The sequence below is a fragment of the Chanodichthys erythropterus genome, chromosome 3, assembly GCF_024489055.1.
Source record: "Chanodichthys erythropterus isolate Z2021 chromosome 3, ASM2448905v1, whole genome shotgun sequence".
NCBI classification, from domain to species: Eukaryota; Metazoa; Chordata; class Actinopteri; order Cypriniformes; family Xenocyprididae; genus Chanodichthys; species Chanodichthys erythropterus.
In genome coordinates this window covers 45,943,487-45,961,357 of record NC_090223.1, presented here as the reverse complement: position 1 = coordinate 45,961,357, position 17,871 = coordinate 45,943,487, and the positions used below count along the sequence as shown (strand labels likewise).

The window sequence follows — 17,871 nt, the reverse complement described above, 5'->3', positions numbered from 1 at the left end:
GCGTTCCCAAATGCAAATTATAAGAGACTCAAACACAGCACTTACAGAGTAGAATTACTGTGAATCAAAACTGAAATTGAGCACAGTACTGAAACATGCAGAGCATCAGACTACACTGGCGAGTAACACAGTTTCAACAGTGATTTTTACTCGCATTTGCCGCTTTTAACCCTAAAAACCAGGCTAAAAGTGTCCCACAGATTGTGCCGCGAGCTTGTGCAGCACTGTCAGAAGCAATCAGTGCATGAAAGTACCATTAGAAAACAAAATATTTTGCAGTCTATTTAGTAAATGTTTACCGCAATTTCGTGATTTCAATCATCATATAGTAATCAATAACCATCATGCATTAACACCCTCCCTCCCCCCACACACACAACTTTTTTTTTTCTTGGATTTAAGCAGTTCATGTGGGTCATACTTTTCAGGTCAGAAAATACGTAAATCCATGTAAACATGGAAAAATCACATCCCAGTTTTTCAGAGGCTGCTCTTTTCACTATTTTTAGCCGTTTACAGAGCCTAGTAGAAACAGGTATTGATATGTATTTCAGTGAAATCTGTAAAGAAGTGAGGACATTTTATGTGTGGTATTTGCTTAGACATTGCTTAGAGCACATTTAAATTGCCTGTTTCTTAGACTTCTCTCCTGGGAAAAGACCTTAGTCATCTCCTCTAGAGCTTCAGAAGAGATCTCCACAGTGTCAAAACTGTGTCAATATATCAAAGTTTGCCATCAAAAGTCAGAGATTCTCATATAAACTCTTAAACACTTCAGAATATCAAATCTGAGCTGTGTTATCTGATTCAATTTGTAGCTAGATGTAACGGAGGCCAGCTAGTAATAGCTGTGTAGGAAAACTCTCCTGGCCTCAAGAGGCACACTAGTGAGTGATGCTAGAGGCTGCGGTCTTTAGTGTCCTTGTTAGTGCGGCCGCCGACTTGAATCCTGCTCAGGGCAGTGGAGCAGTGCGAGTAGAACCGAAGGGGTTACATTGGTGCTGTAACCCAGATCGGAATGAGGTTTGGGGGATGAGTGTAACGGAGGCCAGCTAGTGAGAGCTGTACAGGTAAACCTCACTCCTCCCATCCCAGAAAAGCCAGTTCTAATCCTGCTCAGAGCGGTGCGAGTACAACTGAAAGGGTTACATTGGTGCCGTGACCCGGATGGGAGTGAGGTTTAGAGGATGAGTGTACCGAAGGCCTGCTAGTGACAGCTGTGCAGGTAAACCTCACTCCCCGGGCCTCAAGAGGTGCACTAGTGACTGACACTAGAAGCTGCAGTCTTTAGCCTCCTTCTTAGTGCGGCCACCTCCCATCCCAGAAACGCCAGTTCTAATCCTGCTCAGAGCGGTGCGAGTAGAACTGAAGGGGTTACATTGATGCTGTGACCCGGATGGGAGTGAGGTTTAGAGGGTTTAGAGGTTTAGAGGTTTAGAGGCCCACTATTGAGAGCTGTGCAGGTAAACCTCACTCTCCTGGCCTAATGGACCTCCCATCCCAGAAAAGCCAGTTCTAATCCTGCTCAGAGCGGTGCGAGTAGAACTGAAAGGGTTACATTGGTGCCGTGACCCGGATGGGAGTGAGGTTTAGAGGATGAGTGTACCGAAGGCCTGCTAGTGACAGCTGTGCAGGTAAACCTCACTCCCCGGGCCTCAAGAGGTGCACTAGTGACTGACACTAGAAGCTGCAGTCTTTAGCCTCCTTCTTAGTGCGGCCACCTCCCATCCCAGAAACGCCAGTTCTAATCCTGCTCAGAGCGGTGCGAGTAGAACTGAAGGGGTTACATTGATGCTGTGACCCGGATGGGAGTGAGGTTTAGAGGGTTTAGAGGTTTAGAGGTTTAGAGGCCCGCTAGTGAGAGCTGTGCAGGTAAACCTCACTCTCCTGGCCTAATGGACCTCCCATCCCAGAAAAGCCAGTTCTAATCCTGCTCAGAGCGGTGCGAGTAGAACTGAAAGGGTTACATTGGTGCCGTGACCCGGATGGGAGTGAGGTTTAGAGGATGAGTGTACCGAAGGCCTGCTAGTGACAGCTTTGCAGGTAAACCTCACTCCCCGGGCCTCAAGAGGTGCACTAGTGACTGACACTAGAAGCTGCAGTCTTTAGCATCCTTGTTAGTGCGACCACCTCCCATCCCAGAAACACCGGTTCTAATCCTGCTCAGAGCGGTGCGAGTAGAACTGAAGGGGTTACATTGATGCTGTGACCCGGATGGGAGTGAGGTTTAGAGGGTGAGTGTAATGGAGGCCCGCTAGTGAGAGCTGTGCAGGTAAACCTCACTCCCCTGGCCTCATGCACCTCCCATCCCAGAAAAGCCAGTTCTAATCCTGCTCAGAGCGGTGCGAGTAGAACTGAAAGGGTTACATTGGTGCCGTGACCCGGATGGGAGTGAGGTTTAGAGGATGAGTGTACCGAAGGCCTGCTAGTGACAGCTTTGCAGGTAAACCTCACTCCCCGGGCCTCAAGAGGTGCACTAGTGACTGACACTAGAAGCTGCAGTCTTTAGCATCCTTGTAAGTGCGGCCACCTCCCATCCCAGAAACACCAGTTCTAATCCTGCTCAGAGCGGTGCGAGTAGAACTGAAGGGGTTACATTGATGCTGTGACCCGGATGGGAGTGAGGTTTAGAGGGTGAGTGTAATGGAGGCCCGCTAGTGAGAGCTGTGCAGGTAAACCTCACTCCCCTGGCCTCATGCACCTCCCATCCCAGAAAAGCCAGTTCTAATCCTGCTCAGAGCGGTGCGAGTAGAACTGAAGGAGTTACGTTGGTGCTGTGACCCGGATGGGAGTGAGGTTTAGAGGGTGAGTGTAACGGAGGCCTGCTAGTGAGAGCTGTTTGAGTAAACTTGATTTCCATGGCCTCAATAGGCGCACTAGTGATTGATGCTAGAGGCTGCGGTCTTTAGCTTCCTTGTTAATGCGCCCGCCTCCCATGCCGGAAACGCCGAATTGAATCTTGCTCAGAGCAGCGCAAGTGGAACCGAAGGGGTTACATTCCTGAAGGGGGTCTTTAGCATCCTTGTTAGTATGGTCACCTCCCATTCCGGAAACGCCAGTATTAATCCTAAAAGTTCATTTGAAGCAGTGCGAGTAGAACTTCAGGGGTTACATGTACATATACTGTTTTGTTTGTCAACAATTATCTCAACTGTTTCTATTTTTATTTCTCCTGATAAATTTTAAGAGAAACATAAAGAACTACTCCTGAGCTAATAAACAGTGACCTCTGAGCTATATTTTACTCTGGGTGTTGTCAAAGACCAATAAAGTTGCTGCTTAAAAGTCATGAAGACTTTTGTGTCTGTGGTTGGCTTTACATCTCCAATCAAAGCTTTTAAACCTTCCTGTGCTGTTATTACTTGAAAGGTGATTGCATGGGAAGCATGGATTATTACAACTTCTGTGATTTATACGAATGACACACACACACACACAAATAGGCACAAAGCTTATTTGGCTGTCCACATTCATGTTGCTAGGAAACAGACTTTTCCATGAAGCTTTTTATTATTTTAGCAATATTATTTATTTTCATTATTCAGACTTCAATGTTTGTACTGGAGAGCAAAAAAAAAAAATGAAAAAGTAAATTATTTACTGACATATCACATACACACAGATACAAGCATATTAATACAGGAGCTTCCTGTCAACTGGACTTCAGAGCCAAGGGGAAAAAAAATACAGCTTGGCACTTATGAATCATATGAATGCCCGGCAAAATGAAATGTTAAGTATGCAATAATCATTCTTTGGTTAGGACGACATTTAGCAACAAATCATTTCACAGAGATCATGCAGAAAATAAAAGTAATGCTCACCCACACAACAGGAAATAAAATTCTGGATGGAGCTCATTACCTCTGATTCCATTCGGGCCCTTCAGGTCGTACTGCATGTGATTACGCTAATTTCTAATGCTGCTACCAATCAGCCAGATTCCTCATATTTTCCTCAGTGTACGGTGGGCGCATCATAATACAAGATCTTTTTCTTAACCAGGTCATTTAGATGTCTGTCACAACTATATGAAAGTTACACATTGAGGCTCCATACTGGTGTGTTTCTCACAACAAAGTGATTACTGTATATCAAGTAAACATGAAGCTGAAATATAACAGCTCACTCTCGTCTTAGTGAAAGTCTTCATACTTCTGGATGATTAAGCATGAAAAATATTTAATCAATAATTTAACATTATTGTTTGTTTTTTGTAGTTCGTCACGTTCCAGGCTGTCAGTTCTCAATTTATTTGATTAGCTTTCACACAGAGCATGCAGTATTAGCATTGGGCAATATGTGGAAATTCGTCTGCCACAGACGAAACCCAGAGCTGCACAACTAATACACTAAATCAAAATGTAAAAGGTAATACTTATAGTAATATATTCAATATTTATATTCAAATAAATAGTTATTTGGTTTCTATCACACAATTAGGACTGAATTATTGAGCTAGCAAAACAATGCATTTTGGTTTTGCTTCAGAGCATGAAGAACATACTCGCTTATACACATCTGAGATGATGCGATTCAATAAAAAGGTTGTGGTGGAGAACCCCACGCCCCCCTCCACCACCTCTTCCTCCTTTTAAAATGATGACAAATTGTCCTTTCTGTGTTTTAGTGTGAGCTGCGGTCTGTGGTTGGCTTGACAATGCAAAATTAAATGTTTTCTTATTTGCTGTAATGATCAACTCAAATTAGTGTGCATGATTAGATACTACCAAGACAAAAAAGCTATTACAAACTGTCTGATCTGACCAATACAACCATATTTTATTCAGCCCCAATTGTATTGTATTAAGCAGCCATTTTGGTTTGCTGGTGTTGCTAATAGTATGTAAAGCACTTAACCATAGTTTTTATCTATTCATAGTTATCTATCTATCTATCTATCTATCTATCTATCTATCTATCTATCTATCTATCTATCTATCTATCTATCTTTTACAATTTGTATGACAGATGGCATATCATGTCTTTTACACACAAAAAAATAAGCATAATTGCATTAAATTAGTTTAAAAAAACTATAAATAATGACAGAAGGTAACAATACATCTCTGAAACCTTATAACAGAGATGTAATTTTTAAAATGAGCAGTAATATATGAGTAATAATATAGTAATATAAAAGATCTCTCAAGAATCTGTGCCTGACATTTGGATATTATTCCACAAAATCATTTTACAAATGTTTCCATAGATCTTACACAGGCTGTAATCAGGGTCACCTGTGATGTGAATAAGGAAGGGACACTCTGCACAGCTTTGTATCATTTGCATAATATTAATGAGTGAGTATCTGGGTTACAGGTATTACTTCTCTTTGGCGCTAATGAAGGAGACAAACAGCTTCCTGAAAACCTAATGATGGCAGTCACACAGCCCGAGGCAATGGACTACGCACCTCAGAGTCTCATAGGACGCTGACTAAACCCTCTCTAGTCCAGCTGCTAGTTAGGAAAACAATGGACTGTGTTATTGACCGCTGCTAGTTACATCTGTAACTAGCAGCGTATAAATAACATTAGCGAAGAAGGGTACATCAAATCAAGTGCAAAACAATAATTTAGTTCAGTTCTGCACGTAACAGGTGTTTTTTTTCCCCCTCCTAGACAGAAGAGGTGCAGTCATTAAAAATAAAGCAGCTCATATTTTAGGAGCAGCTGTGATAAACAGACATGTTCGGTTGCTATAGAAACCTCAAGGTTCATATGCCCATCATTACGTTTGGCTTTGAAATCAGTTGAAAAAAGAAATCAAAACAAGACAGACCGAGAGGACGGATGAAAAACAATCAACTTTGTTTACCTACAGCAGTGAACCCATTAACCACATACATGTCTGTGGACATAACTTTGATGCTATGGCATTGAATGGTCATGCAACCCAAGACACAAAAAAAGGTGTCCATGCTCAAAGGGAGAGGTCTTTACAGGTATTTAGAGCAGTAAACATGTCCAGATAGGGTAGAAAAACATGTTCTGTTCTTGTAGCACTGCTGGAGAAGTGCTGGAAAACATTTTAGCCGTGATATATTTATAGCCTCTGGTTTTAGGACTTCCTTTGCCTTTTCGTAAAGATCAAACTGCCTTGCATTATCGTTCTTATCTAGCCTCAGAGACCAAACCACTTTTATCTTTGCTGCCTGGAAATTGTCTAAAAAAACTGGCCTGAATGGAAAAGAAAAAGCCTTGTGATACTGCGTTGAGCCAGAATGTAATTGTTGCATGATCCGCACAAAGGCCTTCTTGTACTGAATTGTTAACACAGATAAAATTGAAATGTGATAGAGCAAGGTGTCGAGATTGAGTCATTCTCAAAGCATGAATGTACAATAAATGTAGCAGGCGTTCAAGAGCTAAATGAGTCACTGGCCTCTTCATGGATATCAGATATCCCACCATCTGTTAAGATCTGGGGGAAGTTAATAGATCAATACAAAACGCTAAACATTAAGAACATTCAAACAATAGCCTCCGTTTCTTATTTTGTTGCATTAACCTTGGCTGTATCACTCTTAAAAAATAATGGTTGTTAAAGCAACCACGAAATTGAACTTTATGAGTGCAATTTCATTCCTGTATCGTTTGAGACCGGTTGGGATAGGACATATTGAAGTGCTTATCCTTTTTAACTCGCTATTAGTTTACACACCTGGTAAATCCACATTTGACAGGTTGATCATGGGTGAAAACCACATTTTCAAAATGAATAAAGTGCAGCCGCTTTCTCAGTAACTAATTGTTGGTTGGGAAAGGAAATTAATCAAAAAAACATGATTTGCTGCTTCTTCTAGTTAAAGGCAGATAGTAAATTATAAAATGTGTACACAACTGTTAAAAAGTCTGGGGTAAGTTATCTGTGAGTGAGTTTTATCAACTTTTACAAGTATAATTTTATATTATACTATATTATTCTATGACTGTATTACATCTGTTTTCAATAAATCTGTACTTTGAATAAATGTGTTGCCAGTGTTGTGTGAGAAGGTTCCCTTAGTGCTGTCAAACGATTAATCGCAATTAATCGCATCCAAAATAAACGTTTCTTTACATAATATACGTGTGTGTATTGTTTATATTTATTATGTATATATAAATACACACACATACATGTATTTATTTAATATATATGTATGTATGTATTTTGGATGCGATTAATCGCGATTAATCATTTGACAGCACTATCATATTCAGTTTTTCCCTCCCTTTTCCTTCTCTACGAGGTTTGCAAGGCAATATTTTTTATGAAGCTGCTTTGGAACTATGTATTGTAAAAAGCACAATACATACAAATTCAAATTGAAATGAATTTGTGTTTTTTTGGAGATTATGACTATTCTTTTCTTTAGAAAAAAAAAAAAAAAAAAAAAAAAAAAAAAATATATATATATATATATATATATATATATATATATATATATATATATATATATATATATATTGTTGCTTTAAAGCAGTGGTTTTCAATCCTTGGCTGTGTTTCACCTCGCTTTTAGACATTCTAAAGTAAATGATAATAAGGAAGAGTGTTAAGCGGTGTCAGGTTTTAGCCCTGGTTTCAAAGACACAGCTTAAAGGTGCAATGTGTAAAATTTGGGAAGATTTATTGACAGAAATGCAATATAATATACATAACTATGTTTTCAGTGGTGTATAAAGACCTTACATAATGAACCGTTATGTTTTTATTACCTTGAATGAGCCATTTCTATCTACATACACCGTGGGTCCCCCTCCATGTCAAGTCACCATTATGTGCAGGCATGTATCTACAGCAGCCCTAAACGGACAAACTGCTCTACAGAGCGTGTTTAGTCACTATGTTGTTCTTCTAAAATGTTTGTGTTTTTAGAGGCTGCGTGCATCGTCACTACGTTGAATATGCAGTAGTAGTAGTAGTAGTAGTAGGCGTCTGGTTTATTAGAAGAAACCTCATTGCTTCACACAGGATACTCTGCTGTCTCAGACGATGACATCTTTGTGTTGTGTCAGCCAGACGGCCACCATAGCTTCTCCGAAAGGGAGGGGTGTGCGCCGTTAGTTGTAGTTCGCAACCTCACTGCTAGATGCAGCTAAAATTTACACATTGCACCTTTAAGCCTAGTCCCAGATTAAAATGCATGTTTGAGCTGTTTTAACTGAAATCAACTTGCACTGATATATTGTAATGGTCCCACTTTATATTAAGTGGCCTTAACTACTATGTACTTACAACAAAAAAATAAGTGCAATGTACTTATTAGGTTCATATTGAATTGCAAAACACATTTGCAGCTACTGAGGTGGGATACAGGTAAGGTTAGGGGAAGCTTTGGTGGTATGGGTAGGTTTAAGGGTATAGGTAAGGGTTAAGGGATGGGTCAACAGTGTAATTAGGGGCCAAGCACCGAAGGTGCTTAGGCACCTATTGTTATTGTTGGCGTTCCGTACGCTTATTAGGGGCCAAGCACCGAAGGTGCTTAGGCACCTATTGTTATTGTTGGCGTTCCGTACGCTTATTAGGGGCCAAGCACCGAAGGTGCTTAGGCACCTATTGTTATTGTTGGCGTTCCGTACGCTTATTATTATTCTTCCGCTTCTTCTTCCGCTCTTGAAGTCTATGGCAGCCCATAGAACCGCTTGCGGGAAAGTTGTGAAATTTGGCACACAGTTAGAGGACAGTCTGACCTTTGTCCATAGCAAATTTGGAGTCTCTAACTCAATCCCTCTAGCGCCATCAGCTGTCCAAAGTTGCACTTATGTTTATGTTAATAACTTTTGAACCATAAGGGCTAGAAACAAAATTCTTTTTTCCTCTGATTCCTTGGGTCAAGACGAATCGATTGCACCACATGACGTCATTTTCCGTCATGAAAATTTTTCCGCCATTTTGAATTTTCTGAAAAACATACTTTTTCGAACTCCTCCTAGGCCGTTACTCCAATTTTCACGAAAATTGAACCAGATCATCTTCAGACCATGCCGACAAAATGTTATGGAATTCAAGTTGATTTCTCAAACCGTTTTCGAAAAACACGCAAACGAATTGTACGTAGTGCTTGCGAAAATAGACATAAGGCTGTATCTCCGCAACGCTTTATCGTATTCAGACCAAACTTGGTAACTGTCATCACAAGCATGACCTGAGGCAACATGCAGCGTTTCGGCGCAGCGCCACCTAGTGGTGCGGAGATATGAAAAATGGCTATTTTTACTTATAACTTCTGATGGGTTTGGCCAAAAATCATGAATTTGGTCTCGTTGGATTCGGGGAATCATGCCGAGTCGAATGATATCCAATTTTCCCATATTGGCCATTTTGGCCGTCGGCCATTTTAAATTTGGTGCTAAAATGCTGTATTTTACGAACGCATTAGCGTATCGTTATGAAACTCGGTATGGGTCATCAGAACAATGCCCTGAAGGAGCATACCAAGTTTAGGACCAGCGCCACCTTGTGGTCAAAAGTTATAACAAAATTTACAAAAATGCTAATAACTTTTGACTATATTAACCGATTGTAATGAAACTGTTTTCAGTAGATTCCTTGGGTCATGCTGAGAACATAGATATCAAACTTTCCATAGTCAGCTGAACTTCCTGTCCGCCATATTGTTTTTCTTTAAAAACCTACTTTTTCGAATTCCTCCTAGACCGTTGCTCCGATTTTCACCAAAATTGAACCGTGTCATCGTCAGACCATGCCGACAAAAAGTTATGGATTTCAAGTCGATAAGTCAAACCGTTTTCGTATACCAGAGCAAAGAATTTGCGCCATGATGAAAACACGACTCTTGAAGCTGTATCTCTTCAGTGCTTTGACATATTCAGACCAAACTTGGTATGTGTCTTCACAAGCATGACCTGAGGCAGCATACTCTGTTTCGGCGCAGCGCCACCTACTGGAGTGGAGATATTAAAAATGCCATTTTTGCTTATAACTTCTGATGGGTTTGACCAAAATTCATAAATTTGGTATGGGTCATCAGGACAATGCACTGAAGGAGCCTGAGAAGTTTCGGACCAGCGCCAGCTTGTGGTCAAAAGATATAACAAAATCGACAAAAATGCTAATAACTTTTTTTTCTAATTGCTCACTACTGCTGGTCTGATGCTCCCAGCCATGTTGGCTTGCTTCTTGTGCCATTTTTGTGCTTGGCCCCGTAATTGCTGCTTGCAGCTATATTTATTCTTCTTCTTCTTCTTCTTTCCGCTATTGAAGTCTATGGCAGCCCATAGAACCGCTTGCAGGAAAGTTGTGAAATTTGGCACACAGTCAGAGAACAGTCTGACCATTGTCCATAGCAAATTTGGAGTCTCTAACTCAATCCATCTAGCGCCACCAGCTGTCCAAATTTGCACTTATATTTATGTTAATAACTTTTGAACCATAAGGGCTAGAAACACAATTCTTCCTCTTATTCCTTGCCTCAAGACGAATCGAACGCACCATATGACGTCATTTTCCGTCATGAAAATGTTTCCGCCATTTTGAATTTTCTGAAAAACTTACTTTTTCGAACTCCTCCTAGGCCGTTACTCCGATTTTCATGAAAATTGAATCAGATCATCTTCAGACCATGCTGACAAAAAGTTATGGAATTCAAGTTGATTCCTCAAACCGTTTTCGAAAAACTAACGAACGAATTGTACGTAGTGCTTGCGAAAACAGAAGTAAGGCTGTATCTCCGCAACGCTTTATTGTATTCAGACCAAACTTGGTACATGTCATCACAAGCATGACCTGAGGTACCATGCAGTGTTTCGGCGCAGCGCCACCTACTGGTGCGGAGATATGAAAAATGGGTATTTTTGCTTATAACTTCTGATGGGTTTGTCCAAAAATCATAAATTTGGTCTCGTTGGATTCGGGGAATCATGCCGAGTCGAATTATATCCAATTTTCCCAATTCAGCCATTTTGTCCGTCGGCCATTTTGAATTTTGTGCTAAAATGCTGTATTTTACGAACGTATTAACGTATCTTTACAAAACTTGGTATGGGTCATCAGCACAATGCCCTGAAGGAGCCTGAGAAGTTTCGGCACAGCGCCGCCTTGTGGTCAAAAGTTATAACAAAATTTACAAAAATGCTAATAACTTTTGACTGTATTCACCAATTGTAATGAAACTGGTCTCAGTAGATTCCTTGGGTCATGCTGAGAACAAAGATATCAAATTTGCCATAGTCAGCTAAACTTCCTGTCCGCCATATTGTTTTTCTTTAAAAACCTACTTTTTCGAATTCCTCCTAGACCGTTGCTCCGATTTTCACCAAAATTGAACCGTGTCATCGTCAGACCATGCCGACAAAAAGTTATGGATTTCAAGTCGATATGTCAAACCGTTTTCGTATACCAGAGCAAAGAATTTGAGGCATGATGCAAAAACGACTCTAGAAGCTGTATCACTTCAGTGCTTTGACATATTCAGACCAAACTTGGTATGTGTCTTCACAAGCATGACCTGAGGCAGCATACTCTGTTTCAAGCGCAGCGCCACCTACTGGAGTGGAGATATTAAAAATGCCATTTTTGCTTATAACTTCTGATGGGTTTGACCAAAATTCATAAATTTGGTATGGGTCATCAGGACAATGCACTGAAGGAGCCTGAGAAGTTTCGGACCAGCGCCAGCTTGTGGTCAAAAGATATAACAAAATTGACAAAAATGCTAATAACTTTTTTTCTAATTGCTCACTACTGCTGGTCTGATGCTCCCAGCCATGTTGGCTTGCTTCTTGTGCCATTTTTGTGCTTGGCCCCGTAATTGCTGCTTGCAGCTATATTTATAAATGTAATTACAGAAATTAATTACAGATGTAATTACATGCAGGTGTTTTTAAACTATAAGTACAATGTAAAAACATGTATGTACACAATAAGTGCATTGTATTAAATGATTAATTTAAATGTAAGTACATAGTAGTTAAGGCCACTTAATATAAAGTGGGACCATTGTAATTTATGTCGGTGCCATTATTTTGTCTCAAGATGCACACCAGTAATGTTTTTTTTTTTCTAAGGCACGTTTATAAAAGCTACTTAAATGTCCTAATTGAACTGAAACCTAATCCTAAGCCCTGTCTGTGAAACCAAGCCTTAGTTTTAAATGGGAGCTTTAATTTTTAAGAGTGTGCTCTCATGGTACAGACTCACCTGTGTACGATGGTGCCAGAGCGGCGTGCGAGCGTCGGGGGACTCCCTTCAGCGCTGGTGCTGGCCGGTGGCTCCCTCCTGGCCCTCAGGGACTGGCTCCTCTGCACCTGCCTGAGCACACTGCTCTTCAGATCCAGCAGTGTCGACATGCTTGTTCACTGTCTGCAGAAAATACCACACATTGCATCAGCTACGCCATAGGAGGTGGAAAGGTGACAGAATGAGGGGACGTGTGGGGCCATTATCATAGAGCACTTCTCGGAAGGGGGGGGGGGGGGACAATTAACCCAGCGTCCACCTCTTGGGCCGACCATTGGCTGTGCTCGCAACAGGCACGATGAGTAATTACAGGCATCATTCCTCCCTCTCGTAATCCAGTTATAAACACGCTTTGCATAGGGCGCATGCGGCTGCTGTCCAGTGTTAATTGACGTACGTGTCAGGCGCATTTGTCTTTTGCCACTGAAAGCGGTCATCTGTGTGAGAAGCGAAGCATGCAATTACTCTCAATGTCAGGACTGCAGCAAATTTTTCACCCCGACATCTCAGATGTGGTGCAGATGGAGATTGTGAGAGTTCAGCAAAGGCTCTTAATACAGTTATGACTGGAACCACAGGCTTAAACTCAAGGCCCTTAACCTGAGTCTGAGAGCACAGAACAGCCACTTCTAGGTACGGACTCACTGGGTACATGATTCACTAATGAGCCACATTCACTCACATCTTCAGGAAAAGCAACGGCTCTATTCAGAGAAAGAATCAAGGGGGGCGGGCGAGGGGGGGTGTAAGAGACTGACAGAATAAGTGAAGGAGAATAATTTTGATTGAGATGTCACATGCAGATGTACAAATGGTTCTTTCAGCTCATGACAGTTTGCCTTTGTCAAATCTCTAAATGTTACGAGGAGGAGTTCTGAAGCCCTCTGTCATATCAGTTGTTTTCTATGCAATGACTCTATGTTTACTCTGAGATATAGCATATCCCTGGTGCATTACGTCATAATACTACATCGGATTGTCAGGTTTTTGGAGTTAGGGTATATTTTTCTGAAGATTTTGCATTTTAGTTCACCGTAAACCAGTTTAGACCAGTTTATATTGCAACATCTATGCTGGATATTGCAGTCTAGCTTGACTAAGTCTTGGATACAGCATGAAGGTGCCTCAAAACACCTTGAACTTGTGAAGATGATGCAATAAACTAGTAATTCATGCTGGTTACCAGTTGCAGGGTTGCCAGGTTTTCACAACAAAACCTGCCCAATTGCTACTCCAAACTAACCCAAAATAAGCCCAATCTTCCCCGTTAAAATTTGCATTCCAGGGGTTAAATATCATGTTATTTGGGGTCGCTTCAACCCGTGGACATGAAAAACAACCCACGGCAACAGTGTTAAAGTAGCCCAATTCCTTGGGTAAACTGCAACACTGACCAGTTTAGCTAGTTTAGGCCATTTGCAGGGTTGTTTTGTATCCAACCCACCTGAAAAAAAAAAGCATCTTAGTCTAAGGATTCAATCCTGCTCCTAGAGGACCACCTTCCTGCAGATTCCTGAAGACCTTAATTAGCTGAGTTTAATTGGGGTTGGAGCTAAACTTTGCAGGACAGTGGCCCTCCAGTAGCAGGATCAGGCTCCCCTGTCTTAGCCCATGCTGGTTGCACAACTGAACTTTTCCCAGAATGAGTCCGATACTGATACTTTCATTTTCAGTACTTGCCGAAACCTGTATTTTCATTGCATTTTCATTTTTAAAAATATTGGGCAGAGAACCAAAAGAATATGAATCAAATTATTTTACTTAGCAAATAAGTATTTCCTTCATTATTTTCACACCTAATAAATTATGCCTGTTAAAATGTATTGTAGGAGCTACTGTTACTTTCACTGTTAAAATTATTGCTGTTATATTTAAATTATTGCTTGTAAATATTTTATCTTTAATTTAATAGCACAGTAAATACACTAAGGATTAAGGACATTAAGGATTTTTTTTATTTATTTATTTTTTCCTACTGGCCTGGTTGGGCCAGTTGTTCATATTTTTAGATACTAGTGAAGCATGACAATTTTCAGGTACAGAAATTGAATAAGGTATACACATGTAAAATAACACTGCATAGTCTTCACTGTATAAAATAAATATAGATTAATCATTATTAAAGTTACAAAAGTTATTCAGTCAAGAGCAGTGAGTGATTTTTCTCTTTGTCTTTTATTGTTAGATTAACATTGAGGACAAAGACAGCAGTAGGTTTATTAGGCTGCTGTCACATATCCAACATACTGTTACACATGCATATTCTTTCTCAATGCGTAACGCGTGTGTGGGTTATATGCTAGCTTCACAGTTCTTACCCAGTGCTGTTTTGTGGGTTCTTGGCTTTGTTCTGTTGATCAGTTTATCACCGCTATATGGTGGACACTGAAAAGGAACTCTGGTGATCACAACACTTGTTTATTGGAGGTGAACATCATGAATTGGCCACAGCCGATTAAAGAGTGCATCTCATCTCTCTCTCCACTATCACAACTGCCACAAAGACTGTTCTCTCCCACAATCTAAATCATGAGGTGCTGTTCTCGTGATAGTATCCCCCAAATACTATTTAAAGTCATAGAACATTATTTATAACCTTTAATTTTGCTCCCTACACTACTATGTTTCACAAGGACACTTGCCTATATGGGCATTTCGACTAAATTTAGTGTGAATTTGTCCATTCAAGCACAAGAAGACATGAAAGAGAACTCAATTTAATGGGTTATTCGCACGCTGTCTGAGAGGCAGCTTTCTGGGTGCGTGCTTCAGATGTTTCACACATGCAGCATGATATAGTTTCGTTTTTTTTTGTATCGGAGCATTTTAATGAGTAAGAGTACACAAGCACGTGTCGGGCTCAATGACTCAATGACTGAAGATCACACGCCATCTAGACTTTAAAGTTGTCCTGAACACAACAAACTCATGATGCCTGACAAATGAAAACAATGTGGTATAAAATCAGCTCAAATTATCAAACATGTTTGAAATACTAAACTAGCATCAACTTGTCCACTCCAGACTGCAAATCAGGGCAAAAATCTGGGCAAAAGTGGTATAATGTATTCCCACCTTTGGTTTGGTTTATGATCATGTGTGGTTTCTCTCAGCTTGATTAATCCTGCAAGACATGGGAAGAGGATGTGTTTGCTTTTCACCTTCCTTTAATCCGACCAGACGTGCATTTAAGAAATGTTGAAAGATGAGACAAAGCAAAGCAGTCTATCAAACTCCCAGCATCTTTCTCGACTCCCTCCACAGAGCAGATTCCACCAGTCGCTGTGCTGGAATCGAGCGTAATGCGCATAGAAAGACACCACAGTGCGTTCACCTGAATTCTCAGCTCTTGCTGGTGGCAATTAGCACCAGGCCACCGAGCAGCTGCTTCCCAGGTGAACTCATTTCAATTACGCACTTTGCCACCTGAATTGAATGTCACTCTGTCTCAGGCATCAGCTCCCATGAAAGGCGAGAACTGACATGCTACCAAACACAAGACAACAGCTGCCAAGGGAACGTTGCCATGGCCGAGAGCAGGAACATCAGCTCCTTCTCACCAGGTCGTCCCCGCTGAGTTGCTGTCCCTCGCAAAGGCTCTTAGGCCACGTGAATGACACCGCTGCTCAATAGAGATGGTAAGCCTGGCAGTCAAAGGCTTCTCCGCTGGGGACGGCGGGGTCTCTATGGTAACGGTTGAGCGAGAGGAACGGCCAATGCAGGTACACAGGATTCAACAAAAGCTGCACAAATCAAGCTCTTGTTTTGCTTATATCACCATTTGTTTGGGGCATTTGAGCTGGCAACACTGACCAGAGGATTCTGGGAAAGATTCAACATCATCTTCTATTCCTAAACTTGAAAGTAAAAGTTAAGAGTGCCCCCAGCAGATAAGCAATATTGCTGATATGCTTCTCTCCTTAGCTTCAGGTTTATCGATTTCAATTTCGCCAATTGCTACCAAATTGTTTTATTGATTTCATAATCTTCTTTTACATAGATTCCCACTCTCATTCATATACAAAGGCTGAATGACTGCTTTGGCATATGGATTTTCATTCTCATTCATAGAGATGAGTTAACCTTCTGATCTTTGTCAAGGAAAATGAGGCAAGGCTGCTGTATAATGCTTTCGCCAGTCTGACACACAAGCCTCACCAGTGCCTGTTCCTCAACCTTCATTTATTTGTGGCAAATTCTTTCTGACAAGATATGTCATCCCAAGAAGACCTTTCAGACTACAATGAGGTTTTTCAGGTCAGTATTTACCTGTTTTATGTGAGATGTGAGCCTCCACTAGCATATGTCACTAAATAGACAATGTTGTATGATTCTGGCTTCATCAGAGAGCAAATAAAGTTCCGTATTGCATTACTTTGGAGATATTTCAACATAAATCTTATGTGCTAGGAACATATGAACGCTCTTTACCCAATTTCCTATTTATTCTCTCTACCCACTAATCCAACAGGAATACTGTTTTTATAATAATTTATGATGGCGGGCCCTGTGATTGTCATTGACGCAATCACCGCTCTCTTCTCTCACAATGAAGTCTTTCTGGATAAGCACTGAGAGACGGCCCATAACCGTGTCTCCTGTATTTCATAAATTGGAGAAATGTCAAGTGTCCTTCTCATTATGAAGCTCTGAATGGTGGGGTAAAAGGTTGCCTGTAAGGGTGCCAATTTTTTCACTTCAATAATGAAATGATATACACATAAATTTAATATTTTAACCTGCCTAGCCAGAATGTAATCCAATCAAATCAGACCCACAATTCTTTCCCAAAATGTGTCATCTTTATTGGTTGTGTGGGTGTGGAATACCCTGAGTTTCCCCCCCCCAAGTGAGACCCATGAGTCAAAGCAGTTTCTAACCTGACTGACAAAAGACAGACACTGCTGATCAGGGCAGAAGAGGGGCAGAGCTGGTGCTGCAGGTATGTGACATGGGTTTGCTTGTGTTATGCCAGATCAAAAGTGTGACAGCAAAAGACTGTTGACAGCTCCCAGGTTTTCATGACAAAGGCAGTTTCTTTCAGTTTTTTCTCCCTCTGTTTGGCATAAAACAATGTATTCATATAGGGACGGTTTCCCGGACAGAGATTAAGCCTAGTCCTAGAATAAAATGGCCCTTTAAACCAGATTAAAAGAAATCTGCTTTCTCTGTCGTGGTTTAAAATAGTCCTAGACTTAGTATAGTCCAGAGTTTAATAAACTGGATTTCCTGGAGGAAGACTAGAGCTGCTCCAGGACTAAACTGAGGCTTAAATTAAACCTACCATGAGGCAGGTTTAACTTCAGATTAACGTTGTTTCAAAGAAGACACATGTATTACTTGGATATATATATATATATATATATATATATATATATATATATATATATATATATATATATATATATATATATTGATATACACTGTATATACTGTATATATATATATATATATATATATATATATATATATATATATATATATATATATATATATATATATATATACACATAAAATAGTTGTTGTTGTTGTTTTTGTTTTTTTGATGCTGATCACTTTATTTAAACAATTTATTTTGATTTAACACCATTGTTTCTGGTTCAAATGTGATTGTTTCATGTTAAACTGACTTGAAATGGTTACTAGTACTCACCTGATGTTTTCATTTTGAAATAACATGTT

The 17,871-nt window shown here is 40.4% G+C and overlaps 1 protein-coding gene across 1 annotated transcript in view; it reads right to left on the bottom strand.

Moving 5' to 3' along the window:
- Window positions 1–17,871, bottom strand: part of baiap3 (BAI1 associated protein 3) — a 70,904-nt gene that overhangs the window by 39,301 nt on the left and 13,732 nt on the right. The window contains exon 2 of the mRNA XM_067376102.1: window positions 12,151–12,312. Within this exon, the coding sequence (XP_067232203.1) occupies window positions 12,151–12,299 (149 nt within the window). The 5' untranslated portion in view covers window positions 12,300–12,312. The remainder of the gene's footprint in view (window positions 1–12,150; window positions 12,313–17,871) is intronic.